The sequence below is a fragment of the Eschscholzia californica genome, unplaced genomic scaffold, assembly GCF_041429995.1.
Source record: "Eschscholzia californica isolate CP2 unplaced genomic scaffold, dmEscCali1.0.p SCAF_2, whole genome shotgun sequence".
NCBI classification, from domain to species: domain Eukaryota; kingdom Viridiplantae; phylum Streptophyta; class Magnoliopsida; order Ranunculales; family Papaveraceae; genus Eschscholzia; species Eschscholzia californica.
In genome coordinates, this window is record NW_028238309.1 from 64,371,190 (window position 1) to 64,398,484 (window position 27,295).

Below are 27,295 nucleotides of genomic sequence, written 5' to 3' on the forward strand. Positions count from 1 at the left end.
CTCTGTGTTATTCTTGGGTTCAAGGTTCCTTAACCTGTCTATTTAAAAAATGTTACTAGTTCATATGAGTCACATGTAAATGGACTTTACCTTTTCTATCACATCGACAGACGGACTTTTCATTCTAGCAACTTTGTCTTGTTTTGTCGTTGACTAGTCTAATGTTATTTGCTTCAGTCTTATTTCGAACAATATATTTACAAAAGCGCAGTTCTCTGCAAATGCCTTGTATATCAAAACACAAAAATTAACAATTTTAATTTTGGGGAATTTATCCGAATCAAATAGACCCAACAATAAACAATCACTCAAACAAGTTAAATATCGAGTAAGACAGAAAGAAATAGTTTGAAATCTGACTCGAGTCATTTAGACCTCGAATCAGATTTCAAATCTGAATTAAGAGAAAACAAAAAAGTAATTACGGATTTGAACCATCACATGTTCAGATTTAGCAAACCCCTTTATATGTATAAGGATATTTCCAAGTGAGCTTTAGGTCGATATTTCAGTTTAGTCTTGATTGTTCCACTTTTTATGACCAGGAAGGTATTCTGGGCACTTTGAGCTAAAGTGATTAGAGATAGTTCCAGAGTTAAGAAGCTCAATAAGGGGACCAGATTTCAGGCATCTTGGAGTTTTGTACTGGCTAGCTGTGCCACTTCTACTGACTGCATACTCCATCAGCTTGTTAAAACTTCCAGTTTCGACTACTTTTATCTCTAATGGCCCAATCGATCCAACACCACGAAAATGACGGTAAACAATATTGAGGGACGCTTCAATTGTGTGACAACATTCCTCAAATGTCAATGTGGAAATTTTGATGGGCATCATACTAGTAGTATTACGACTTCGAATCTCCCAATAGAACACATAATGGCCTGGTACAGTTGATGTGTCTGCATAAGTAGTATAATCCTCTAGAGTAATATCGAGCGGTGTGAGATATTTAATTGAATTGTTAACAGCATTTTGCAAATCCGACTCGTCGGTTTTTTCAACATCAATGCTTAGAATTGCATTCTTTCGGCACACAAAGTTGAATTGAGGTGTGTTATTCTTGAAACCAGATACTCGGAGCACATCTCCAACTCTGTAACGATAAAGTCCTGCATAAGTGGTGATAACAAGCTCGTATTCTTGACCTAGCTTAACATCTACAAGATCAACTAATTCTTGTTGTAGATTCGAACCGGTAATGTCCTTGTTACTCTTCTCAATCGGCAAAAACTCAAAGTAGGCCATGGTTGGGATTAAGGTGAAGGCTATCTCGCTTGGCTTGCATAAAGGGTCGAGATTTACACCGAAACAACACTCAGAAGACAAGTAACATGTGGTGACTATAGGTAGGCCATTACTGTAATAATCAATAGTTGGAATATACTGAGACATACTACCGCTTGCTACAACTTCAATGTACTTAGTATTCGGCCATAACCTTGATATGATACCTTCCCATGAGTCTTTACGACACTCACTCTCGATGAGATCGGCTAGTTTTGGAGCGGGTGCAAGTATTTTCAACACTGATTCTCGGACAGATGGGTCGGTGATTTTGTTGTCAAGTGTTCCGTTTTGAATTTCATTGCAAAGAAGGGGCCAGTGATTCTCTAGGAACCTTATCACCTGAACAAAAGTAGAAGCAAAAGGAGATCCGACTCGAAGAACTTGGTTGTTTTGGAAAAGCCCACAAATTAACTGAGAGTACATACTTTGATAAGAATCTTCACAAAGAATGGTTTCAAGTGGACAAGTGAAAGGATTAGACAACGACATGATCTCCTTTCGCGTTGAGCTCTTGTAGAGAGAAGTTGTGGAGGAGTGAGCTATTAGCCCTCCAGGAGTCTTTGATTGAGGTTTTGTGAACATAAACTTCATAGACTTGCCATTCTCTAAACCAGGAATGTATTTGATGGAGACCATCTTTCTATTGGGCCTCACGGCCATGGTGATAGTGGGCCTCACGGTCAAGAAGCTACATTAGCGTAGTTTCTATAATTAAGTATTTAGAGTTTCCATAATTATGAGTCTTAGCAATCAAGGAAAGTATTATTAGTAGTTATCTTATTTCCTTATTTGAGTCTATCTAAGAAAGTACAATCTCTATATAAGAGAAGTCTAGTCTGTCTTTGTTAACCAGATCAGAGAATATTATTAATCAAGTTATTAATCAAGTTTATTGTTTATCGTTATTTTATCAGTTTTATTTCGTTAGTTTAGTTTATTAACAATGGTGGATTCCATTACTTTTACGCTTCCGCAACAATCTACATCAGTATTGGTTGATGACAGGCATAAAGAGGCTAGACATAGACCAACCCCTTTCAATATCTCCTTTTGTTTTTGGTATCAGTTTATTCTCTCCACCTGAAGTACCTGAACTATATATAACACAAACTCATTTTAACGGTGGCTTAATTTAGGTCTATAGAGAGACAGCTAGAGAGGGACAAAGTGGGGTTTAAAGTCTTCCTTACCTTGTATAGAACTCAGAAATGGGTTCTTGACAGAGGATAGGTGAAGCATCGCCATTAGCAATCCGATCGATATCAGATTTGATGTCTTCATAAGTGATGACTGGGATCACCTTCTTGAAGGTCTCAAGGTCTGTATGTCCATGAAGTCCATGTCTCTGCAAATATTCGACGTCGACATTCGCAGATAAGATTTCAGAAAGAACTTGTTTCTGTACTTCATCAGCATTAGTAGTCACTTCTTCAATGAATTGAAGTGCTTTCTCATTCTTTTTAGTTAAGATAGTTTCTTCCTCTGAGTTCTTCATCTTATCTTCCTCAAAGAAATCAAGTTTTTTCTTCAAATTTCTAAGCAACTATCAAGAATAATTCAATATTAAAGTGGTTTGACTTGAGAGCTTTATGTTTATAGACCAACAGGGACGACTGAGTTTACAATTTTAAAGTGGTTTTCCAACTTTTTCTAACTGACAAGCTTTCGCGTCATAGAGCACGTGGATCTTTATGTCATTCCGACCAACAAACAATCAGATAAGTAACGGTCAAACAATGAGAGAGAGAGAGAGAGGAAAAAATGATGGTTCTGATGGTCGGAAGTGATTATCAGAGGCAGTGGCGAGAATTGGTAGCTGGTGATGGGAGGAAGAAACTGAAAAAAAAAAACCATGAGGGAGCATGGTGCTTACAAATTCTTTTTGTTTTCACCCAAAAATTTGTGCTCCAAAAAATTTCTTTATTTTCCCAAAATATCGACCTAATTTTAAGCTGAACTAGGTTTCCGCCGCCTCCTACGGACGCGACAGATCCCTCTTGGCTAACGCCGTAACAGTACCTTCACCCAATTATGTTTATAATCTTCATACATCAAATTCCAAATTAATAGAGCAAGTTGTAGAGAAGAGATCAGAGAGAGAGAATAAAACTATATTTAGTGAGGAAAAATGTGTGTGATAGTTTCAAGAAGTTAGAACTTATTGACACTAATACCCTTTTGTTTTGATTCGAATTAAAAAAGAAGATTTTATATCGGTCGTCGGATGTGATTTCTATTAAACCATCAACAAAAATGAACGGTCAGACGTATACCTCACGTAACTGCTGACCTGTTTTAATATATAGAATAGTTGAAATCTGTTTTAATAACCATAGAGAAGATCTTAAAAGTGAATCTAGTGTTAAGTATATGAAATTACTGGTAAAAATAACTTTTAATTTGTATGAATGCAATGGAAAAGGTGTCTAAATGGAAGAGCCATTGCGATTTTTGCATTGAAAATGCTTTGTTGGTCTTAGAGCAACACAAAATCTGCATTGAAGTTTTTTATTTACATAAATTCCAAGATCAGCCGTTACATTCACTACAGCATTGATAAAGTCTTTGTCAAAAACAAAATGTGACGTAATTATTTGTTATTATTATAACATTAAACAATTGTTTACAACATGATCTCTTAAAATATGTTTCAACAAAAAAAATGATCTCTTAAAATAGATAAACGAGAAACTCTATATGATTTTTTATTTGAGTTATTTCTCAAATGGCCTCCTACTTTATGATCAGCTTCTCGCGTAGTCTTCTACTTTATTAAAAATACCTAAACGACCCTTTTTTTCTGTTATCGTTAAATGTTTGTTAACTCTCTCTCCTCCGTCTCATCACATCTCTCTTCCACTTCATCCCCCACCTCATCATCTTCTCTGATAGGTCCTCGGCCGGTCAAAATTTCCGGCAACCTTCATATTTAAATTTTTTTTTTCTTTCTCTCTCTCCACCTCACATCTCTCTTCTTCGGCGACCTTCAAACATAAAAAAAATCTCTCCTCTATCCCTCGAAACACTTCGACGAAGAAGTTTTCCTTCGCCAGAGGTCTAGTGAACCAGATCTGAACCAGACCTCGAAAGTCTAGTTCGCCAGAGGGGAGAGAAATATATATATATAAATATGTTTGAAGGTTAACGGCTGGCGACCTTGCCGGAGAAGAGAGAGGTGAGGTGGAAAGAGAGAGAAAAAAATCAAGTATGAAAGTCGCCAGGAATTTTGACTGGTCAACGATCTTATCAAAGAAGATGAGGTGGCGGGAGAGATGACGCGACAGAGAGAGGTGATGAGATGAAAGAGAGAGTTAACGAACATTTAACGGTAACAGAAAAAGGAGATCATTTAGAATTTTTGATAAAGTAAGGGGTTGCGTGGGAAGATGGTTATAAAGTAGGGGGCCATAGAAACAACCATTTTTATTTCTAACCAATCCAGCCATTCTTGATTTTTTTTTTTTTTGTTGAAACAGCCATTCTTGATTGGACCATAGCTTTACCCCTTAAAGAAAGTTTTTAAGAGTTACAATTGAATAAGACAATTTGCAACAAAAAAAATAATTGAATAAGGCAATCTATTCAAATTGCTTAGTGATGAGATACAGTAATGTACCAAAAGTAAACTGTTAGGCTTATGCTAGAAGAATCTTCTAATACAGATTATGAAGATTGAGATTATTTATACCTTAAAATCTTTAAAAATATTTAGTGATTAGACCCTAGTAATTTACCTACATTAGCGGTCCACCCCCAAAACGATAATGCTCCCCCCCCCCCCCCCCCCCCCCCCCCCCCCCCCCCCCTCTCTATTTTTCCGTCAAAAACCCGTTAAGTTGCGAGCGTGCTAGTCACGTGATGAGTGCCCTCCTCAGGTACCGTTGGAAATATGTATGAACTGACCCTCTCTTTCTCAACGGTGCTATGAAACCCTCTTTACAAAGAGATCTTCTGGTTGAGGGTTTAAATCGATTTCTTACTCCAAATCAACAAAGTCAGTACTAAATCGATGGGAGGGGGTGTTAAAAGTGAAGAAACGAACCAGGTAAGTCATTGTTGGTCTTCATCAGCTTTACTGTAATGGGGGTCCTTCCCTAAATAGTTTTACAGTGGGGCTCCATCACTAAATGTCATATTATTCATGTTTTCACATGAGATGAGCTGCCAAATCTGTGAGGTGAAATCACATGAAGCCTTCAAATGCCCACTTCGAGAAAATTCTTTTGCCATTAGAGAGAGAAATCAGAGTTTTTGGTTTAGGATACGAACTACAAACAAAATGAAAGCAAACCCCTTTGAATCTCCTCCGGTTTTTTGGTTGCAACCGAAAAAAAAAACTAGGGTTTCGAAGGATCGAAACCTTTGACGAGTCGGACTGCCTTCTCTCTCTTAATTTCCCGCGTTTTCACCCAAAAATGGGTAGTTGAGCACACTTAAAAGCTAGTAAAAAGAAGTGTAAACCGTTGATTTGGATGGAGGGCAAGATCGTCAGAAGAAACTCACGTGACTAGCTCGCTCGCAACTTAACGGGGACAGAAAAATAGAGAACGGGGGGTAACCCCTAAAGCATTATCGTTTTGGAGGTGGATCCCTAATATAGGCAAATAACTGGGGTCTAATCACTAAATAACCCTACAGTTTTTGTGGTTTCCATCGTCAAGAGAGACAAATACACCGTTGTACATAGTTCCATTATTCATGAAACAGTTAGAACTTTCTTAAGTAGATGACCCTTTAAACAATCAAGAACAAATGTTCAATCACTCAGCTTGCTTATTATACCATATTTTATGACCAGGAATCCATTTTGGGCACTCAAAGCTGAAGTGGTTCGCACAGTCGTGGCTGACAATTTGAGGGTTCTGGGCGAAATTTGATTTTAGCTCTTTTGTACAATAAAAAATTTACAAACAAAATGATAAAAAAAATATATAATTTCTCGTGGATCATGTAGTTTAGAGTGTAAGTGATTTTTTGAATATGGTATCTTTTGCATCATGATTATTACATATGTATTTATGTATTGAAATTTTTTTTAGAACACTTATATTTCTATCTTTTAAAAATACTTCAAAAAATGAAAGAAATGCACTCAAAACTAAAATTATTAAGAAAAAGTATAACCAAACAAAAAGAAAACCTCGATTAGCAATTGAACTCTCAATTGGAAAAAAAGGAAAGAAACCAACAAAGCCTAAGACAATGGGATTTGAATCCACTTAAATTGCTTGGAAGCCCGTGACTATTACTAGTAAAACTAAGGCTTTTCATGTTATGTTTTATGATGTCATCTATACATAAGATAAAGACCTTTAGAAGAAATGGGCCCTGTCTGGTGGTTCGAAATAGTCCTACAGTTCAGAAGCTCAAGAATGCAACCAAATTTCAGACGTCGTGGAGTCTTGTACATGCCAGTAGTAGGATTTCTACTAACTACATACTCCATCATCTTGTCAAAGCTTCCACTTTCAACTATCTTTATCTCTAATGGCCATATGGATCCAGCGACACGACATTGACGATACACACTATTGAGGGACTCTTCAATTGTGAGACAGCATTCCTCAAATGCCAATGACGGTACGCTTGTAAGCTTAGTATTAGTAGTATTACGACTTCGAAGCTCCCAGTAGAATACGTAATTGCCTGGTATAGTTGATGAATCTGCTTAAGTAGTATAGTCCTCTCTAGTGTTACATCGAACGGTATGATATGTTTGATGGAATTGTTAACGGCATTTTGCAAATCCAACTCGTCTGTCTTTTCAACATCGATGCTTAGAATTGCATTCTTTCGGCACACGAAGTTGAATTGAGGGGTGTTATTCTTGAAGCCGACTACCCGGAGCACATCTCCAACTCTGTAACGATAAATTCTTGCATTGTGTCATTTTCCGTCTCTTGTACACTACTGTGTCCATTGGCTCTGAATTTGTTGACCATTAGTAGTGGTCTCTTCAATGAACTGGAGGGGTTTCGTACCCATTTCAGCCATGTTAGTTTTCTGCTCTAAGTCGGCTTTTTTCTTTATCTTTTCGCCTCGTAGGAAGCAAGTTTTCTTCAATTTCTTGAATAATATCATCATTAGCTATGTAGTTGAAATAGGTCAAGATGCCCTAAAACAAGGGCAGACACTTCTATTATATAGCCAAAGTATTACAAGTGAAAGTACTAAACTACCCTTTAACAAATAAACAAAATACATTTGTATTATATACACTTATATCCCCCCTCAAGCTGAACATCGGTTATCGAGTGTAAGCTTGCTTCGTAACATGTTGAACCTTGGAGTTGGAAGACCTTTGGTAAAGACATCCGCCATATTTGCATCGCCAGGAATGTAGTGAACACGAAGTTGACCATTGTTGACTCGTTCTCGGACAAAATGGAAGTCAATGGCTGCATGTTTCGTACGTGAATGAAGGACAGGATTGACTGCTAGGTACGTAGCACTTATATTGTCACAAAAAATCACCGGAGGCGCCTCTAAAGGAAAACCAAGTTCACATAACAGATTGTGAATCCAAGTAACCTCAGCAGCCGTATGGGCCATGGCCCGGTATTCGGCCTCGGTAGAGGACCTGGATACCGTGGGTTGGGTCTTGGAGGTCCAACTAAGCATATTGGGACCTAATAGCACACATTGACCTGACGTGGATCTCTTGTCATCTGGGGACCCTGCCCAGTCAGCATCCGAGTAGGCCGTGAGATTGAAGTTAGATGACCGCCGGAGAAGAATACCATCGGAGATTGTTCCCTTTAGAAACCGAAGAATCCGTTTAGCCGCCGTGAAGTGAACAGAGGTTGGTGATTTCATGAACTTGGAGACTTGATTAACAGCATATGTAATGTCCGGTCGAGTTAGATTAAGATATTGCAGTGCTCCAACTAAGCTTCGAAAGGATTGAGGATCAGAGATGGGTTCACCATCATGAATAGATAACTTTGTTCCTGATTTGGCCGGCGATGGGGATGGTTTCGATTGAAGTAAACCAAATCGATGAAGAAGATCCACTATATACTTTTGTTGTGTGATTTTTATGGAATCCACACTTCTCGTAATTTCCATGCCCAAGAAATAAGATAAATCACCCAGATCGGTTATAAGAAATTGTTGATGCAAAAGGGAAATTAACAAAGTTACCTCAGAAGCATTAGAACCAGTGATCAGAATGTCATCAACGTATAATAAAATAACAATAAACCCCACTTTTGTTCGTCGTTGATACATGGACGGATCTGAAATTGACTGTGTAAACCCTAGTCGAACCAGAGAGGAAGAAAACTTTTGATGCCAAGCTCGAGGAGCTTGCTTAAGACCATAAATAGCTTTGTTTAATTTACACACATGAGAGGGTAAAGAGGGATTCTGAAAACCCTTTGGTTGAGACATGAAGACCGATTCTTGCAATTCACCATTTAAGAAGGCATTCTTCACGTCGAGTTGACGAACCGGCCAATCATTCATCACAGCAAGAGATAAAACCGTTCGAATTGTAGTGGGGCGAACCACAGGACTAAAGGTTTCAGTATAGTCAATACCTTGTTGTTGATTGAAGCCTCGAGCTACCAAACGAGCTTTGTATCGTTCTACTGATCCATCTGATTTCTGCTTCACTCTGTATATCCATTTACAATCTATAATATTCATATTAGGATTGGAGGGAACCAAATCCCAAGTATGATTTCTTTGTAGAGCATTGATTTCGTCCTCCATGGCTTTTCTCCAGTGTTCTACTTTAGAAGCTTGACTGTAAGTGGTGGGTTCGATCAAATTAGGGTTCGTAATGTGAGAGAGAAGAGAAGGGGGTAACTTATGAGAGGAGGTAAACAAAATTTTGGGGCGACGAGTGCCGTCACGGCTTCTGGTTACCATTGGATGACGAGAGGTTACCTCCGTCTGTGGGTTAGCAACAGTGGGTAACGAAGACTCACCCATGTGAGGGACCACGCTGTTGTTTAGTGAAGCAGAGGGTTGAGACGTGGCAGGCGGTAAAAGAACAGGTGGATCAGAGGAGACAGCCAGCGGAACAGTTGTAGTGGAAGAGGATCCCTGAGCACCAGCTGGAGTTGTCGTAAGGACAGGTGTATGGCTGGAAACGTTTCTTGGACTAGGGTTATGCAGAGAAGGTGGGTTTTGAATTGGTAAAGTAGATGGAGAGGAAAGAGAAAACGAATGAGGTACAATCCAGGAGAGAGAGACTTCATTTTTGGATGATGAAGACGATGAGTTAGAGGAGGATGACGATTGTGATTTTTGAAATGGAAAATCAAGTTCGTCAAACAACACATGACGAGATATATACACACGATTTGATGATGGATCAAGACATTTGTAACCATTATGATCGGAGCTGTAGCCGATGAAGATGCAGGGACGAGATTTGGGTTGAAGTTTAGAGGTGTTGTATGGTACTAACAACGGGTAACAACGACAACCAAATGTACGAAGATCAGTGTACTGTGGGGACCGAGAGAAAAGTTTTTGAAAAGGGGATAAGCCATGAAGAACAGTAGTGGGAAGCCGATTCAGAGTATAAATGGCAGTACTAAAAGCATCAGGCCAGTAGGTAGTGGGAGTCGACGACTGAAAAAGGAGAGTCAGAGATGTTTCGACAAGATGCCTAATTTTTCGTTCAGCTACCCCATTCTGTTGGGGAGTATGAGGGCAAGAACGACGATGCATAATTCCTGAATCAGCAAATAACTGAGACATTTGATGATTAACAAATTCTCCCCCCCCCCCCCCCCCCATCTGATTGAAAAGTTTTGATTTTGTTTGAAAATTGATTTTCAACTTGATTTTTGAAATGTTTGAAGTTATTGGTAACCTCTGATTTGTTTTTCAGGAAGTAAAGCCAAGTGTATCTTGTGAAATCATCGATTAATAATAACACATATCGATTTCCAGAGTTGGAGACAACTGGAGCTGGACCCCATAGGTCAGCATGGATGAGTTCTAATGGAGATTTAGAGTGATGAACAACAGTATTAAAAGGTAAAGCATGATGTTTAGCTGAAACACAGTCTTTACATAAATTTCGATTGATTACTTAGATACTGGTAAGTTGAACTTAGATAAAATAAATTGAAAATTACGAAAATGTGGATGAGCTAATCTCTTGTGCCATATTTCAGGACTGGTTCGAGAACCTTTTGACGCCACTTGGGTAAAGAAGACTGAAACTGAAGAAGGAACTTGAGGGTTGAATAATCGAAACAGGCCATCAGATATCGTTCCGGCGAGCAGGATCGTCCCTGTGGGGAGTTCCTTAACAAAGAAACCAGAACGATGGAACACAATGACACAGTTAATATCTCGAAGAAGTTGAGAAATAGAGATTAGGTTTTTTTTGAATTCAGGAACCAGAAGTACATTTTTAAGAATGAAATTATTATAAGGAAGATGCACATTACCAGTACCAGTAACAGCAGAAGTTTGTCCATTTCCAACCATGACCTGATCAGGAGCTTGAGTTTCTGTTCTAGAGATAACAGAGGAGACATCAGAGGCAATGTGACTGTTTGCACCCGAGTCCATATACCAGTGAGGGTCATGAGTGAAGTGATCAAGACCAAGAGCAGCAAATGATTGAGAAATCTCATTAGGGCGAGTAATATTGAAACAATGACGAGCAGTGTGACCAGAACGACCACAGTATTGGCAAATAACAGAGTATCTCTCTGGAGGAGGACCTAAAACAGATCCAGCACCTCTATTTGAATAACCCCTACCACCATTTCTGTAAGTACCTCTGCCACCTCTTCTATTATTTGAACGTCCTCTGTAAGAAGAAGAAGTGTTGATTGGTGGTCGAGGTAGACTTGGAGACTGAGTGAGTAAAGCAGTGGGTGGTGGAGATTGAGAGTGAAGGAGTTCAATACGAAACTCTTGAGTGAGAAGTAGAGAATAGAGCTCATCATAGGTTGGAGGAGTAAGTCTAGTTGTTACAGATGTAACAAATGATTCAAAATCAGGACCTAAACCTGATAAGACAATAAGAACTAGTTCTTGGTCTGAGACAGAGTGACCAACAGAGGCTAGAGAGTCTGAAAGATTTTTAATACGCAAAAGATAATCAGAAATTGATTGAGAGCCTTTCTTGCAGGTTTGAAGCTGAAGTTTGAGATTCATTAACCTGGCTGAGTTTACAGAAGAGAAATTTCTCTCTAAAGCTTCCCAAACAGCTTGAGAGGTGGTGAGGCCAAGAACCTGAGAGAGAACAGGCTCAGTTAGTGTAGCATTGATCCAAGATAGTAACATTTGGTCAACACGATACCAAAAACAAAACTCAGGATTAGGAGTGAGATTGGAGGAAGAAGGGGTAGAAGAGGGGAGAAACTCAGAGGGTGGGGGACAAGCTCCATTAACAAACTTGAATAAATCTTGACTATGAAGTATAGGTAACATTTGACTACGCCAGAGAAGATAGTTAGTTCTATCAAGCTTGATAGAAATGAGATTTGAAATGTTGGTTAGGGAGGGAAAAGAAAATGAAGTGGGTGGGTTTTGAGTGTTGTTGGGAGTAGACTGCATTTCACTTGAGTCAGCCATTGAGGAAACAGAGAAGAAAAGAAAGAAAAGAAAGAAAGGAAGAAGAAGACACTGAAAACAAGAAGAATGAGAATAATTCTTTAGGTGGCTCTTGATACCATGTAGTTGAAATAGGTCAAGATGCCCTAAAACAAGGGCAGACACTTCTATTATATAGCCAAAGTATTACAAGTGAAAGTACTAAACTACCCTTTAACAAATAAACAAAATACATTTGTATTATATACACTTATAAGCTAGACTTAAATTAGAGATTAAATATTGAAATCTTATTAGATATTTTTAATTAACTACAAAAGTTTAAGAGGTTTGAGATGGTCTAAGAATAAAAAAAACAGTACAATGAAACCGAATGCTGAAATGACATAAAAACTTATCTACTCCAACTTATAAGCTTACTTGTGATTAACAGGAGAAAGGGTCTCCACGAACGTTGCAAACAATCTAGTAAAGACACGATTTGGAATTGAGGAAGGGATTCCTCTAATTTCAAATTTCTTGAATCTATTCGTCTTCAAATTGTAGAAATAATAAGAGACATCCTCCTCTGTTGTTACGTCCTCAACATTACAAAGTCGATACCTTCTTAAGATTATCTGATCATCTATACCTTCGATGGTATGGAAATGAATATGACGACTTCCTCCCCAACGGAAAGGTAATGTGATAGTCATCACTTCAGTCCAATCAGTATTAATGTCATCATCCTTGTAGTCACCAAATACCCATAGCTTGACAATGTAATCACTCGTTCGAATTAACATGGCGACACGACTGCCCAGTTGTAGCAAATCAGCATATAGATCAGGCCTATCGTGGTCATACCCATCAAGCTCATTTATGACAAAATCAGGGATTGTGATTATTCTGAACTTCTCACTTCCAACTTCAAATACCATAATATCTGCCGTTAGACAGATCCAATATATAGAACCATTCACATAAACAGAAGTTCTTCCTTCAAATTCATTAGGTGGGACATCATTGATCCTTCTCCATACATTATCCCCTACTGTCAAAACCTCACAACGATTATAACCCCCTGATTCATCCCATAAATGTCTATGGCATAGACAAACTAATTTGTGTTCATCAGTAGCGGGATCAAATCCAAGTTGGAAGCTTGCCTCATACACAGCATGGTTCTTTTTTTTTTCAGATATTAATGTAGATTTAATCCACGGTGTTACTTGACGGGTACCAATATTGTATATACGAACAGAACAAAAGACATGAGAGTCACTCTGACAGAATAAACCGTTTACAGGTTTCGTAATATTATCATAAATCCAAGAACGCGTCTTGCATATGGTAGTTATGGATGCTCTTTTGCTTTGACAATCTAAGTCAGCTGTCAAATAAAAATCTCGTTGGTAAGCAAACTCATCACGATTTCTTGGTATTAGCGGTTTAGGAACAACAATAAAGAGACGAGGGTTTTTTTTAGATCGAGCACGGTGTAAATTGATAAATAACCTATCTTGTTCAATTGAGGAGCACCAACTTTTACATACAGACTTGAACCTCATAAGTGACTCTACCGGAACTCTGCTTAGTATCTCAAATACTAATATAAGCTCAGGGAGGAATGTATTATTATTATTATTATTCTTAGTTATAAGCCCCCTACTTGTACTACCACCATGTTTTTTCAACCAAGGACGACGTGAAGTTTGTATTGGTATTCTAGGGCAAGTTTTGTTGTTAATAAGAGAATTTACCAGCCCCTTCTTCTTCTTCTTCTTCCCCACCTTGATGAATTTAAAAGGTATGGTAAGAGATTTTAACCACCTCTTCTTTAGGCTTGGATTGTTATCCTATACAGCAACACAGAAAATAAGATAGAAGAAGAAAAAAAATCAACACAAACACCAAATCTTCTAAAACACAAGTATTAGAAATACACATACCAACTTTCTCCAGGCCGACCTCCTATGTTCTGTTAATAAATCCTAAAACACAATAAGATAGAAAAAATAAGAAATATATGCAACACACCTCTTCTATACATCATATGCAAACAAAATAAGAAAAAAAAAAATCAATACAAACACACACCTCTTCTATACATCATATGCAACACAAAATAACATGAATATCAGATTGAATATCCTCACAAGTATGATCGCTGGGAGCAGCTTTTTGAATGTGTCATGATCTGTATACCCGTGGAGTCCATGTCTCGCAAATATTCGACGTTGGCATTTGCAGATAGAATTTAAGTGAGTTGTTGCTTTTGAATTTGTTGGCCATTAGTAGTGGCCTCTTCAATGAACTGGAGGGGTTTCGTACCGATTCCAGCCATGTTAGTTTTCTCCTCTAAGTCGGCTTTTTTCTTGATCTTTTTCGCCTCGTAGGAAGCAAGTTTTCTTCAATTTCTTGAATAATATATCATTAGCTAGACTTAAATTAGAGATTAAATATTGAAATCTTATTAGATATTTTAAATTAACTACAAAAGTTTAAGAGGTTTGAGATGGTCGAAGAATAAAAAAAAAAAAGTACAATGAAACCGAATGCTGAAATGACATAAAAACTTATCTACTCCAACTTATAAGCTTACTTGTGATTAACAGGAGAAAGGGTTTCGACGAACGTTGAAAACAATTTGGTAAAGACGCGATTTGGAATTGAGGAAGGGATTCCTCTAATTTCAAATTTCTTGAATCTATTCGTCTTCAAATTGTAGAAATAATAAGAGACATCCTCCTCACTTGTTGTGGTAAGAACACTAAGAAGTCGATACCTTCTTAAGATTATCTGATCATCTATACCTTCGATGGTATGGAAATGAATACGACGAATTCCTCCCCAACGGAAAGGTAATGTGATAGTGATCACTTCATTCCAATCAGTATTAATGTCATCATCCTTGTGATCACCAAATACAAATAGCTTGACAATGTGATCACTAGTTCGAATTAACATGGCGACACGACTGCCCAGTTGTAGCAAATCAGCATAGAGATCAGGCCTATAGTCCTCATACTCATCAAGCTCATCTATGACAAAATCAGGGATTGGGATCATTCTGAACCTCTCACTTCCAACGTCGAATACCACAATAGAATTTGCCCATTGAGAGATCCAATATATAGAACCATTCACATAAACAGAAGGTCTTTCTTCCACTTTATAAGGTGGGACATCATTGATCCTTCTCCATACATTATCGCCTACTGTCAAAACTTCACAGAGATTAAAAACCTCTGATCCATCTCGTAAATTTATATGGCATAGACAAACTAATTTGTGTCCATCCGTAGCAGGATCAAATCCAAGTTCGAAGGTTGTCTCATACATATAACGACGAAGATTTTGTTTCCTTACTTGTTCAAACATTAATGTTGATTTAATCCACGGTGTTACTTGACGGGTACCAATATTGTATATACGAACGGAAGAAAAGACATGAGCCTCACTTATACAGATTAAACCGTTTACAGGTTTTGAAATAGTATCATAAATCCAAGAACGCGTCTTACATACAGTAGTTGTGGTTGCTCTTCTATTTGGACAATCTAAGTCAGCTGTCAAATAAAAATCTCGTTGATAAGCAAACTCATCATCATTTTTTGGTAGTAGCGGTTTAGGAACAACGATAAAGAGACGAGGGTTTTTTTTGGATCGGGCACGGTGTAAATTGATAAATAACCTATCTTGTTCAATTGAGGAGCACCAACTTTTACATACAGACTTGAACCTCATAAGTGACTCTACCGGAACTCTGCTTAGTATCTCAAATACTAATATAAGCTCAGGGAGGAATGTAGTATTATTATTATTCTTAGTTATAAGCCCCCTACTAGTACTACCACCATGTTTTTTCAACCAAGGACGACGTGAAGTTTGTATTGGTATTCTAGGGCAAGTTTTGTTGTTAATAAGAGAATTTACCACCCACTTCTTCTTCTTCTTCTTCTTCTTCCCCACCTTGATGATTTTAAAAGGTATGGTAAGAGCTTTTAACCACCTCTTCTTTAGGGTTGGATTCTCATCCTATACAACAACACAAAAAATAAGATAGAAGAAGGAAAAAAAATCAATACAAACACCAACTCTTCTAAAACACAAGTATTAGAAATACACATACCAACTTTCTCCAGGCCGACCTCCTATGTTCTGTTAATAAATCCTAAAACACAATAAGATAGAAAAAATAAGAAATATATGCAACACACCTCTTCTATACATCATATATGCAAACAAAATAAGAAAAAAAAAAAAATCAATACAAACACACACCTCTTCTAAACCCTAAAACACAAGTATTAGAAATATATACATACCAATTGCAATTGTGTCGACATCTGCATCCTGGTTTCTGCTTCTCCACTCTAATCCGAGAGGCCTATAATTGATAGAGTAGAATTTATAAGGTTAATCAAGGAAGAGCAAGAGAAGTATTCTAGGGTTTTGCTTTTGCTTTTGTTTTAACGGCAATTCAAGTAAGCCGTTTACAAATCCAAGTCCCAACTATTTATTTAGGTCGGTGTTTTGGGGGGGAAATCAGAATAATTTCCGGGGAAAAAGGTGGAAACCAAAAAAAACAAGAACCAAACACACCCTTAAGGTCACCGGCAGAGTATCGCCTGACGGAGTTACCGGCGATGGTCGGCGACATTATGTCTCTATTCTCTCTCTCTCTCATGTCTCTCTTTCTTCACTCACTCTCTCCCTTTGATCTCTCACTCTTTCTTCTCGTTCTCTTCTCTCTCTTACTCCGGCGGAGGAGGAGGAACTCCTTCGCCGAATTTCTAGTTTCCAGACGAAACCGATCTAGTATCATCTGGAAATCAGACGACCAGACGAGATCTGTAGAGAGAGAGAACATAGGGGGAAGAGAAAGAGAGTGAGAGAGGGGGAGAGAAGTATTGCCTGAAAGTTCGCCGAAATTTTATGGAGGTTGTCAGAGTTCATGTGGAAGTGGGAGAGGAAGAAGCTAAAAAAATGAAGTGTTTGGAAGAAACAAAAAAAATTTATTTCCACCCAAAAATTTTTCCCGGGAAAATTCCTTTATTTCCCTCATCACCCACCTTTATTTATTTATTTTTTTGGACCCAAACTGTTTATTTATTTTTTAGACACCAACTATTTAGAGCATCTCCAATGCAAAACTCAAAAAAATCTCTACTTATCCTATGTGTCAATTTTCATTTGAGATTCTCACTCTTGGGTGGCGTTAATAGAGATCCTCAATTTTTTTTTGTCTCCAATGTAAAACTCTTAACTTATCTTATTTACTTATGTGGCATAGTTATTTTTGTAAATAAATAATTAGTTATTTTAGAAAATATAGAAGACTCGATTTCTATTGGTTGAAAATCAAATATTGATGAGTTGGACAATTAGAGATATCTCAAGAGGACACTCTAGAAATAGAGTGTCATCTTGAGATATCTATTCCACCCTTGACAGATCATCTTAGAGATCCAAATAGAGTGTTGCATTGGAGATGAGTTTTAACAAAAAACTGTAAAAATCTTAGGTGGCACTCAAAGTTTCTAAGATTGAGTGTTGCATTGGAGATGCTCTTAGGAAGGTCTTCGCACCATTCTCAGAATAAGAATATTTTTCATGGTGAAAAATTTGAAAGATTTTCCGGAAAAATAAATTTTAAAAGGAAGTAAAACATTTCTTCTTCTTCTCCAACTCCGATCACCATCACCACCATTTTTCTCTTCTTTTTTCTTCCTCGTCTTCTCTCTTGCTCTCTTTCTCACACACTATCTACATCTTTATTTCTCTCACGTAGTCTATCTCTTTGTCCCACATGTTATATCTTTTTCTCACACAGTCTATCTCTCTCTCTCTCTCAGTCTCTCTCTCTCTTATGGTCCATTTCTCTCTATTACAGTCTCTCTTATGGTCCATTTCTCTCTTTTTCTCACACCCCAAATCTATAAAGACATCACTGTTTTTTCTATTTAGACACCATGTCATCAATATCACGACTAATACTTAGGTGTCGTTTGGCAACCAAAAGTCTACTTTTGGTTCTAGTAGAAGTTTTTTTGCTTTAAAAAAGTAAAAAAAAAAAATTAAAAGTATATTTGGCAAAAAATGTTACTTGTAAGTAAAAAAAAAAAGTCAAAAAGTTAGTTTGGTAACTCAATTTACTTTTGATAATTTTATTTTTCTTTTTCATAAAGACACTTGATTTTAATTTGAATTTATTTATGATTTCTACGATTACTCTTGTATACGAAGTAGTGGTGATATTAGTAGTAGTGGTGGTGCCATGAAGGTACGGTTATGGGGTGTGGTGGTGGTTGAGGTTTGATGGTGGTGGCGGTAGAGAGGTATGATGGTGGTAGCGGTGGTGGTGGTGGAGGTATGATGGGGGTGATGGTGGTGGTGGTGATGGTGAAAATACGATGGTGGTTGGGATACGGTGGTTGTGGTGGATAAGGTATGTGAGTGATAGTAACGGAGTTATAGTGGTGGTGGTATGGTGATGATGGTAAAGGTGGTGGAAAATATGTAGGTGGTAATGATGGAGGTATGGTGGTGGTGGTGAAGGTATGGTTGTGGTGGCGGTGAAGGTACGGTGGTGGTGGTGGTGGTGAAGGTACCGTGGTTGTGGTGAAGGTACGGTGATGGTGGTGGCGGTGGAGCTACGAGGTGGTTGTTGTCGAGGTGTGGTGGTGTATGGCGGTGGTGGTGGTGGTACGAAGGTGGTGGTGGTACGAAGGTGGTGGTTAAGGTGTGGTGGTGGTAGTTGAGGTAGGGTGGTGGGAGAGATGCAATGCTTGTTGTGGTGGTGGTGAGGGTAGAATGGTATGGTAGAAGTTTAGTTGTGGTAGTGGAGCGGAGATAGACAAAAAAAATTCGTCAAGTAAAACTCATGCATGTCTCAAAAAAAAAGTTATTTTACTTCGAAGTCAAAAGCTAAAAATTTTTGCGTACCAAACAGTGTTGTATAAGATTATAACAGATGAGTGTGTTAGTAGTTCGATTAAGCATGAAATAACATCTTTATTAAGTATATGAAAAAAAAAAAACGTAATAGAGTTTCTAGAACAGAACTTGTATTATCAAGGAAAACCAAGATGTTATTAGCAACTCTCTTCCAAACATCGTAGACGATTAAGAAGATTTCTAACGGCACCCACCTCTCACACCTATATTAGTTATCTAACACAGTATACACTGAATCATATCTATTAGGGTTTGGACTCAATTGCATTAGGGTTTGTACTCATTTTATCATTATATAAGGAGGTGTCCCTCATTGAATAAAATATACAATTCAGCATTACTGTTTTGGTATCCGAGCCAGCCTCCTTTTCTCTTTTTTTTTTTGTCTTTCTTGCTGATTCTTTTAGTCCTTCCAATTAATGGAAGCTCCTAAAATTACCAGTCTCTCTATCAACTCTCTTGGCAATATAATACCAATCAAACTTCAGTCAGACAGCTATTTGGCATGGAAATCCCTCTTTCTTCCAATCCTTAAGAAATTTCGAGTCCAAGATTTAATTGATGGAACTCGACAGTGTCCACTTCAATTTCTTGATGACGAGAAACGATTGAGCAACTCTGTTAATCCTGCATATACTGAGTGGGTTGAAGACGACCAAACTCTTCTTATTTGGATAAACTCCACCCTCTCTGACAATGTCATTCCTTATGTTGTCGGCCCTAGCTCTTCTCATGAACTATGGCTCAAACTCGAGGAATGCTTCTCTGCTGCCTCCACAGCCCATATTATCATGCTTCAAGATAAGCTTACACAGTGTACTAAAGGTACTCAAACCATTCCAGAATTTCTAGCACAAATTAAAAAATTGTCTGACGGACTTGCTGCCGCCGGCAGCCCAGCATCTAATAGTGAGATTATTGTAAGCATCCTCCGTGGTTTACCCTCTGAATATGACTCCTTCAGCACATCTATTAGGGTGAGAAACCCTCCTGTATTTGTTCATGAACTACACAACCTTCTTCAAAGTGAAGAAATCACCCTTGCTGAAAAAATGAAACCTGGTCTTATCTCCTCTACTCAAGCCTTTTATGCTACCCCTTTTAATACCAATACCTCTCCACATACTTCCACTTTTAATCGACAGTTTCGTAACAATGGAACCAATCTCTCATCTAGAAATCGGGATTCTAATACTCGTGGTCGTGGTTCATCCCGAAATTATTATAACAACAACAACACCTATGGTGGTCTTCTCCCTCGCCCGACTACTGCCCCGCTTTCCACTGAACGTCCGGTTTGTCAAATCTGTCATAAAGTTGGGCACTCTGCCCTTGAATGTTATCATCGTATGAACTTTGCTTATCAAGGCCGTGCTCCTCCTCATAACTTTGTAGCCATGCTTGCCACAGCCAATGTACTTGGCCACAATCCATGGTATGTCGATACCGGTGCCTCAAATCACATCACTCCGGATCTTTCGAATATTGCTTCCTCATCTTCATATCAAGGCTCTGAATCAGTCTCCACTGCGAACGGTCAAGGTATGTCCATTGCCAACACAGGTAATTCCTCCATTTCTCTTAATAATCATCCTTTTCTTCTTAAAAACATTCTTCACGTCCCTAATGCTTCTCACAATCTACTCTCTGTTCATCGATTTACTACTGATAATTGGTGTTCTCTAACTTTTGATCCTCTTGGCTTATATGTGAAGGACCTATCCTCGGGCCGGACACTTTTTCAAGGGCCCTCTGAAAATGGCCTCTACCCAATTCGGCTTCCTTCTTCAACACCTTCTGCATTTGCCTCTACTGTCTCCTCTCCAACTCTATGGCACAAACGTCTTGGGCACCCTTCTTTCCAAACGTTCACTCGACTCAAGCCTCTTCTTCATCTATCAAGATCTTCAGAGAAACCACTATTTTCCAGTGACTGTCAAATGGGACGAAGCACTAAACTCCCATTTCAACTCTCTGACTCGACTGCATCTGCTCCTCTTCAACTTTTACATTTAGATCTTTGGGGCCCTGCTCCCATTTCTTCTTTAAGTAATTTCAAATATTATGTAAACATCATCGATGAATGGTCAAAATTTTGTTGGGTTATACCTCTCCGTCTTAAATCTGATTTTCGTCATGTATTTACTTCATTTAAGTCCCAGATTGAAAATAAGCTCTCCACAACCATCAAGACCATTAGAACTGATGGTGGTGGTGAGTTTCTCCACAAGGAACTTCAACACCTCCTTCAAACATCGGGCATCACCCATCAACTCACTTGCCCCCATACCCCCGAGCAAAATGGGGTTGCTGAATCAAAACACCGACATCTCCTTGATATCACTCGAACTCTTCTCGTTCAATCTCATCTCCCTTCCTCGTATTGGGTAGAGGCTCTTCTCACAGCAAACTACTTAATTAATCGTCTTCCTACACGATCTATTCACTTCGTCTCTCCTCTAGAAAAATTATTTAACATCTCTCCTGACTACTCCTTCCTTCGGGTCTTTGGTTGTGCTTGTTACCCGTGGCTTCGCCCGTATTCATCTTCTAAACTTGCACCTCGCAGCAGAGAATGCATCTTCTTGGGTTATAGCCCTAACCAAAAAGGTTATCGATGCTTGGATCCACTCTCAGGCCGCGTCTATACCTCACGCCATGTCACGTTTAATGAATCTCACTTTCCTTTTGCCTCTTCTACTGCTAATGTTCTTTCATCACCCTTACCCCATATGGCTCCCACTCACCCTCTCACATTTCCCTCTTCTTTTAAAAACCAATCTCTTACTAAGTCCACATCACCTCCTCTTAATGAGGGTATTAGTCTTTCCCCTCCTACCCACATGTCTCCTAACATTACTGCTCCAAGTTCTTTCCCACTTCCAACATCCATTCATACTCATCCACTTTCTCCAACAAATACATATCCCTCCCCACTCCCTGCTCTCTCCCCAACGACCATTCCTGCTTCTATTATCTCTCCCTTAACTACCCCTACTCCTAGCCATCCTAGTGACTCATCTTCTACCACTTCCCCAATTCCAGATTCAATTCCAGATTCAATTCCTTCTACTACCTCAGGTTCTTCTTCCACAAATCAATCTTCGCACATAATTGCTCCATCTGGACCTTGTCACTCCATGATCACTCGTTCAAAGGCCGGCATTTTTAAACCTAAAACCCTTCTATCCACCAAACATCCTCTCCCAACAGCATTCATTGTCACCTCCACTCCTCCCACTCCTTCTTGTTTTACTGAAGCTAATAAATCTCCTCACTGGAGAGCAGCCATGGCTGCCGAATTTACTGCTCTTCAAACTGCAGGTACATGGACCTTAGTTCCACCATCTCCATCACAAAATATAGTGGGATGTAAGTGGGTGTTTAAAGTTAAAGAAAAATCTGATGGTACTATTGAACGGTTCAAGGCACGCCTTGTTGCCAAGGGTTTCCATCAGAAAGAAGGGGTTGATTTCTCCGAGACATTCAGCCCGGTTGCTAAACCGACTACTATTCGTGTTCTTCTTACTTTGGCTGTGACTTATGATTGGAAAATTCGTCAACTCGATGTGAGTAATGCCTTCTTGCACGGTACCCTTAATGAAGTTGTTTACATGACACAACCCCCAGGCTTCGTTGACTCAGAACATCCAGACTTTGTGTGTGAGCTTCATAAGTCTCTTTATGGACTCAAACAAGCACCTCGCGCCTGGTATGAAGCTCTTATGAATGCGTTGCTTGGCCTTGGTTTTACAAAATTTTCTTCGGATCACTCTTTGTTCATCTGTTATAATGGTGGAGTTCTCTTGGTTGTATTAATTTATGTCGATGATATTCTTGTGACAGGCAACTCATCTAGAGCTTGTGATGATCTAATTACTTATCTCGGTTCTGTTTTTGCAATGAAAGATCTTGGCGATCTTCACTTCTTTCTCGGATTGGAAGTCTCTCGAACTAGTAAAGGTCTTTTCCTCTCTCAGACGAAATATGTTGTTGACTTGTTAAAGAAAGCTCAGATGGATGGGGCGAAACCTTGCTCGACCCCTCTAGCTCCTAGCACTCGGCTATCTCCTATTGATGGGGATCCTCTCCCGGATCCGACCACGTATCGCAGCCTTGTTGGGGCCTTACATTACGTGACTTGGACTCGTCCAGACATTAGCTTCGCAGTCAGCCATGTAAGTCAATTCATGCACAAACCAACCACTCTTCACCTTGCTGCTGTTCGACGTATACTCCGGTACCTCAAAGGTACCTTGGGTTTTGGTACACAGTTCATTAAAGGGGCTCCTATGACACTCACTGGTTTTGCTGACTCTGACTGGGCAGGTAGTGTCTCTGACAGTCGCTCCACTACAGGTTTTGTTCTATTCCTTGCAGGTAATCCGATCTCTTGGGTGGCAAAGAAACAACCCACCGTCTCTCGGTCCTCAACTGAAGCCGAGTATCGAGCATTGGCTCAATGTGCTGCTGAATCTATGTGGGTCTGTTATATCCTCAAAGACCTGCACTGCCCGCTGCCACTACCTCCCAAATTATGGTGCGACAACATCTCAGCTCTCTCTCTAGCCTCAAACCCTGTATTTCACTCCAAGATCAAGCATCTGGCGTTAGACCACCATTTCATCCGTGAACTAGTTCAAGCGAAGAATTTGCTACTTGGTCACATTCCAACGAAAGATCAACCGGCGGACGTCCTCACTAAATCATTGGCTGCCCCGCGCTTCACCACATTACGTCACAAGCTTCGGGTCTCTACTGGCCCCTTACTTGAGGGGGGGTAACGGCACCCACCTCTCACACCTATATTAGTTATCTAACACAGTATACACTGAATCATATCTATTAGGGTTTGGACTCAATTGCATTAGGGTTTGTACTCATTTTATCATTATATAAGGAGGTGTCCCTCATTGAATAAAATATACAATTCAGCATTACTGTTTATTTCAACATAATACCATTTTTATGACCAGGATTGAATTTTGGGTTCTTTGAGCTAAAGTGATTCGAAATAACTCTAGAATTTATAAGCTCAAGAACCGGACCGAATTTCAGGCACGGAGGAGTCTTGTACTGGCTTGCTGAAGCGCCTCTACTGACAGCATAGCCCATCAGCTTGTCAAAACTTCCACTTTCAACTACCTTTATCTCTAATGGCCCAATAGATCCCGAAGAACGATAGAAACAGCATACACTATTGAGGGATTGTTCAATTTCAATACAGCATTCCTCCAACGCCGATGGAAGAATGCTTGTGGTTTTGGCATTACTACTGTTGCCACTCCGAAGCTCCCAATAGAGTACATAATGGCCTGGAGTAGTTGATATATCTGCATTAGTATAGTCCACAAGAGTTACATCAAAAGGTCTGAGAATATGATCGATTGAATCGTTCACAGCATTTTGCATTTCCTGCTCGTATGTTGCTTCATTATCAATGCTCAAGATTGAATTCTTTCGGCATACAAAGTTGAATTGAGGAGTCTTATTTTTGAAACCAGCTAATCGTACCACATCTCCAACTCTATAACGGAAAGTCCTGCCATAAAAAAAGCATCAATCCTTAAAGTTTTTGTCAAAATAGAGCATATAACAAATATAGATTGGTGAGGCATTTATGAATTTACTTACCTGCATAAGTGGTGATAACAAGCTCATATTCTTGCCCTAGCTTAACATCTACAAGATCGACTAATTCTTGTTGGCGCTGCGGCTTCTGTCCGTGTGGGTAATTGTTCCTCTCAATTGGCAAGAACTCAAAGTAGGCCATGGTAGGAATCATGGTGTATGATATTTCATTCGGTTTGCACAAAGGGTTAAGATTTAAACCAAAGAGACACTCAGACGACGCATACAACAAGGTGACTATAGGTAGGCCATTACTGTAATAATCAAGAATTGGAATATACTGAGACATACTCCCAGTCACAACAGTATCAATATACTTAGCATTAGGCCATAACCTTGATATGACACCTTCCCATGAGTCTTTAACACACTCGCTCTCAATAACATCGGCAAGTTTCGGAGCGGGTCCAAGTATTTTCAAAACTGATTCTCGAACATATGGGTCGGTGATTTGGGTGTCAATTGTTCCGGTCCGAATGTCATTGCAAAGAAGTTTCCAATTATTTTCTAAGAACCTAATCACCTGAATAAATGTACTAGCAAATGCACAACCAAGTCGGAGAACTTGGTTCTTTTGGAGTAGTCCACAAAGCAATTGAGAGTACATGCTCTGATAAGAATCTTCGCATACAATGGTTTCATATGGACTAGTATAATGGTTGTTAGGATTAAACAAACAACTATCCTTAGACATTAAGCTCTTGAAAAAAACAGTAGTGGCCGCACGTGTTAATATTCCTCCGGGAGTCTTGAATTCGTGTTTCACAAACATAAACTGCATAACTTTGCCTTTGTCTAAACCAGGAACATGTCGGTTCACAATGGGCATCAAGAACTTGAAGATTGATCTTCCCTTTTCAATATCTTCTTGTGTTTTCGGTATCAGTCTACTCTCTCCACCTGAAGTCCCTGAACTATAATATATATATAACAGAGATAACAATGATGCGGCGTTTTAGCTAGTTTATCGAATTAACAAAAGAAAAAAAGGAGGAAAAATGATTTATGTGAGCTTTAATTAAAAAAAGAACAGAATAATAAGATTTGTTGGGTTTTCTTGTATTGAAATTATGGCATATATATCAAGACCTCCTCAAGCAATAGACTTTTACATATGGTTGTTTGTTGATTCTCGTAGTCTGGATCTGACTCATCTAAATCTGACTCATCTGAATTTGAACGAATTGAATTGAAGGGAATGAAAAATCAACTTCGGACGGTCATTCAAACAAATCAACTGACATCACGAGTCAGACAAAAATAAACATTTTGAAGTTTGATTTGAGTCAGATCTAAACTTGGGAAAAGAGAAAACAAACATTACTCCTAGTTAAGTAAGAGAGATATCTATCTGTGATAGTCCCACATCGCTCACGAGAGTGTCCGGAGCCTGGGCTATAGGTGTACGCTTAAGCTTGGTAAGTGGCGAGGCCTTTTGGGGGGACTCGTGGAGTCTTCGCCAAGAACAAAACCTCCTACCACCTGTGCGTCGTGGTGCAAAAAGGGGGGACAATATCGTTAACCCCCTAGAGGCTTGGGGCGTCACACTATCAGAGAGAAAGAGAGATTTAGATACTGACCTAGGAAAGAACTCGGAAATGGGTTGTTGACAGAGGATTGGAGAAGTATCACCATTACCTATACGATTGATATCAGACTGAATATCCTCATATTCGATCAGTGGTATCACCTTCTTGAAGGTCTCATGATCTGTATGGCCATGGAGTCCATATCTTTGCAAATACTCGACGTTAGCATTAGCAGTGAGGATTTCAGAGAGGACTTGTTTCTGAACTTGATCGGCATTAGTAGTCACTTCTTCAATGAATTGAAGTGCTTTCTCATCCTCATCAGCTATGTTTATTTTCTGCTCTAAGTTTATACTGTTGTTCTTCATCATCTTGTCTTCCTGATCAACTCAATCAAATTTTACTTGGTTTTATCATCTTAAGAGTTAAGATAGTCAAAGCCACCAGATTGGGTTAGGATTTAATATTACTCCATTATTTAAGAGATAGATATCAAATGGGCCCTTAATTAAATCTAATGAGTTAGTTAGAAGTTGAAATCCAATTTTTAAAATATTTTGTCTTAAACAAGAGTATTTGAAATCCAATTATTAAAAGACTAATGCTAGAGAAGACTAAAAGTCAACATCTAACATAAACGTGAGCAAATAGTTCTTATTTTTAAATCAACTCTCTATTTATCTTGATGAACTTTTTGCACTCTCAGGCTCTCTTGATGAACATTTCATTCTTATATAGGTCTAAGGCATGTCTATATTTCAGCTTTCAAATATCTTGAATTGTTGTTCATTGTCAGATCTTCGTCTTTTCAATTTGTTACGTTATTCACGTATCTCATTCACCTCCAACAAGCATGTAGACATGTAGTCATTCAACACTCCTTATCATGCTACAGTTATGACATTTCTGAAGTGCTGCTCTAATACCATCACCGTGTTAAGCTCTTATTAGGTCTAAATCTCCTTGAACACGAGCTTTGCTCGAATTTGATATTTTATTTAGATGAAAAATAAATGGTTGGCCACGTGGAGGAAGAATCTTTTATATATTCATTATATGAAGATTGAGATTTGAAATCTCTTATATTAAATTACTTTGTGTTTCTCATTTGATATAATTTTTTTTTTTTTGGAAACTCATTTGATATAATTTATACAGTCGGTGCTATGGAGAAATAAAGAAATTTTCCGGGGTTTGAACTTTTGGGTGGAAACAAAAAAAAAAATTAGAATTTTTTTTTTGCCGCAAGCAACCAACTCCTTATACTTTTTCAGCTTCTTCTTCCTTTTCACCTGTCACCACCATCTCCGACAACTTCCACCATCTCCGGCGAAGTCCACCATTTCCGGAGATAATTTTTTTTTCTCCTC

General features: G+C 38.8%; 4 protein-coding genes and 1 pseudogene across 5 annotated transcripts in view; 1 reads left to right on the plus strand and 4 right to left on the minus strand.

The window, feature by feature from the left end:
- LOC147560267 (F-box/LRR-repeat protein At3g58900-like) overlaps positions 1-2,195 on the plus strand; it is a 65,473-nt gene extending 63,278 nt beyond the window's left edge. Inside the window, exon 7 of the transcript XR_015234792.1 lies at positions 1,905-2,195. The gene's annotated coding sequence lies outside the window, so the exon portion shown is untranslated. The remainder of the gene's footprint in view (positions 1-1,904) is intronic.
- Positions 514-2,785, minus strand: LOC147560277 (indole-3-acetic acid-amido synthetase GH3.6 pseudogene; annotated as a pseudogene).
- Positions 2,786-12,091: 9,306 nt separating this feature from the next.
- On the minus strand, positions 12,092-14,345 carry LOC147560278 (F-box protein At4g19940-like). The gene is made up of 3 exons (XM_086662461.1): positions 13,962-14,345; positions 13,755-13,796; positions 12,092-13,661 (listed from the first exon to the last, which is right to left on the minus strand). Exon 3 carries the CDS (start codon positions 13,371-13,373, stop codon positions 12,240-12,242), a length of 1,134 nt encoding a protein of 377 aa, XP_086518587.1. The 5' UTR covers positions 13,374-13,661; positions 13,755-13,796; positions 13,962-14,345; the 3' UTR covers positions 12,092-12,239.
- Positions 14,254-16,320, minus strand: LOC147560279 (F-box protein At4g19940-like). The gene is made up of 3 exons (XM_086662454.1): positions 16,134-16,320; positions 15,938-15,979; positions 14,254-15,843 (listed from the first exon to the last, which is right to left on the minus strand). The coding sequence occupies exons 1-3, from the start codon at positions 16,158-16,160 to the stop codon at positions 14,404-14,406; spliced, it is 1,509 nt and encodes a 502-aa protein (XP_086518580.1). The 5' UTR covers positions 16,161-16,320; the 3' UTR covers positions 14,254-14,403.
- Positions 16,321-23,632: 7,312 nt separating this feature from the next.
- Positions 23,633-26,345, minus strand: LOC147560280 (indole-3-acetic acid-amido synthetase GH3.6-like). Of its 2 annotated transcripts, none has more exons than XM_086662459.1 (3): positions 25,977-26,345; positions 24,400-25,310; positions 23,633-24,307 (listed from the first exon to the last, which is right to left on the minus strand). In XM_086662459.1, the coding sequence occupies exons 1-3, from the start codon at positions 26,294-26,296 to the stop codon at positions 24,270-24,272; spliced, it is 1,269 nt and encodes a 422-aa protein (XP_086518585.1). In that variant the 5' UTR covers positions 26,297-26,345; the 3' UTR covers positions 23,633-24,269. The 2 variants fall into 2 exon arrangements, with proteins under 2 accessions (XP_086518585.1, XP_086518586.1); XM_086662460.1 differs by having other exon boundaries at positions 23,682-24,307; positions 24,396-25,310; positions 25,977-26,334.
- Between the last annotated feature and the right edge of the window lie 950 nt (positions 26,346-27,295).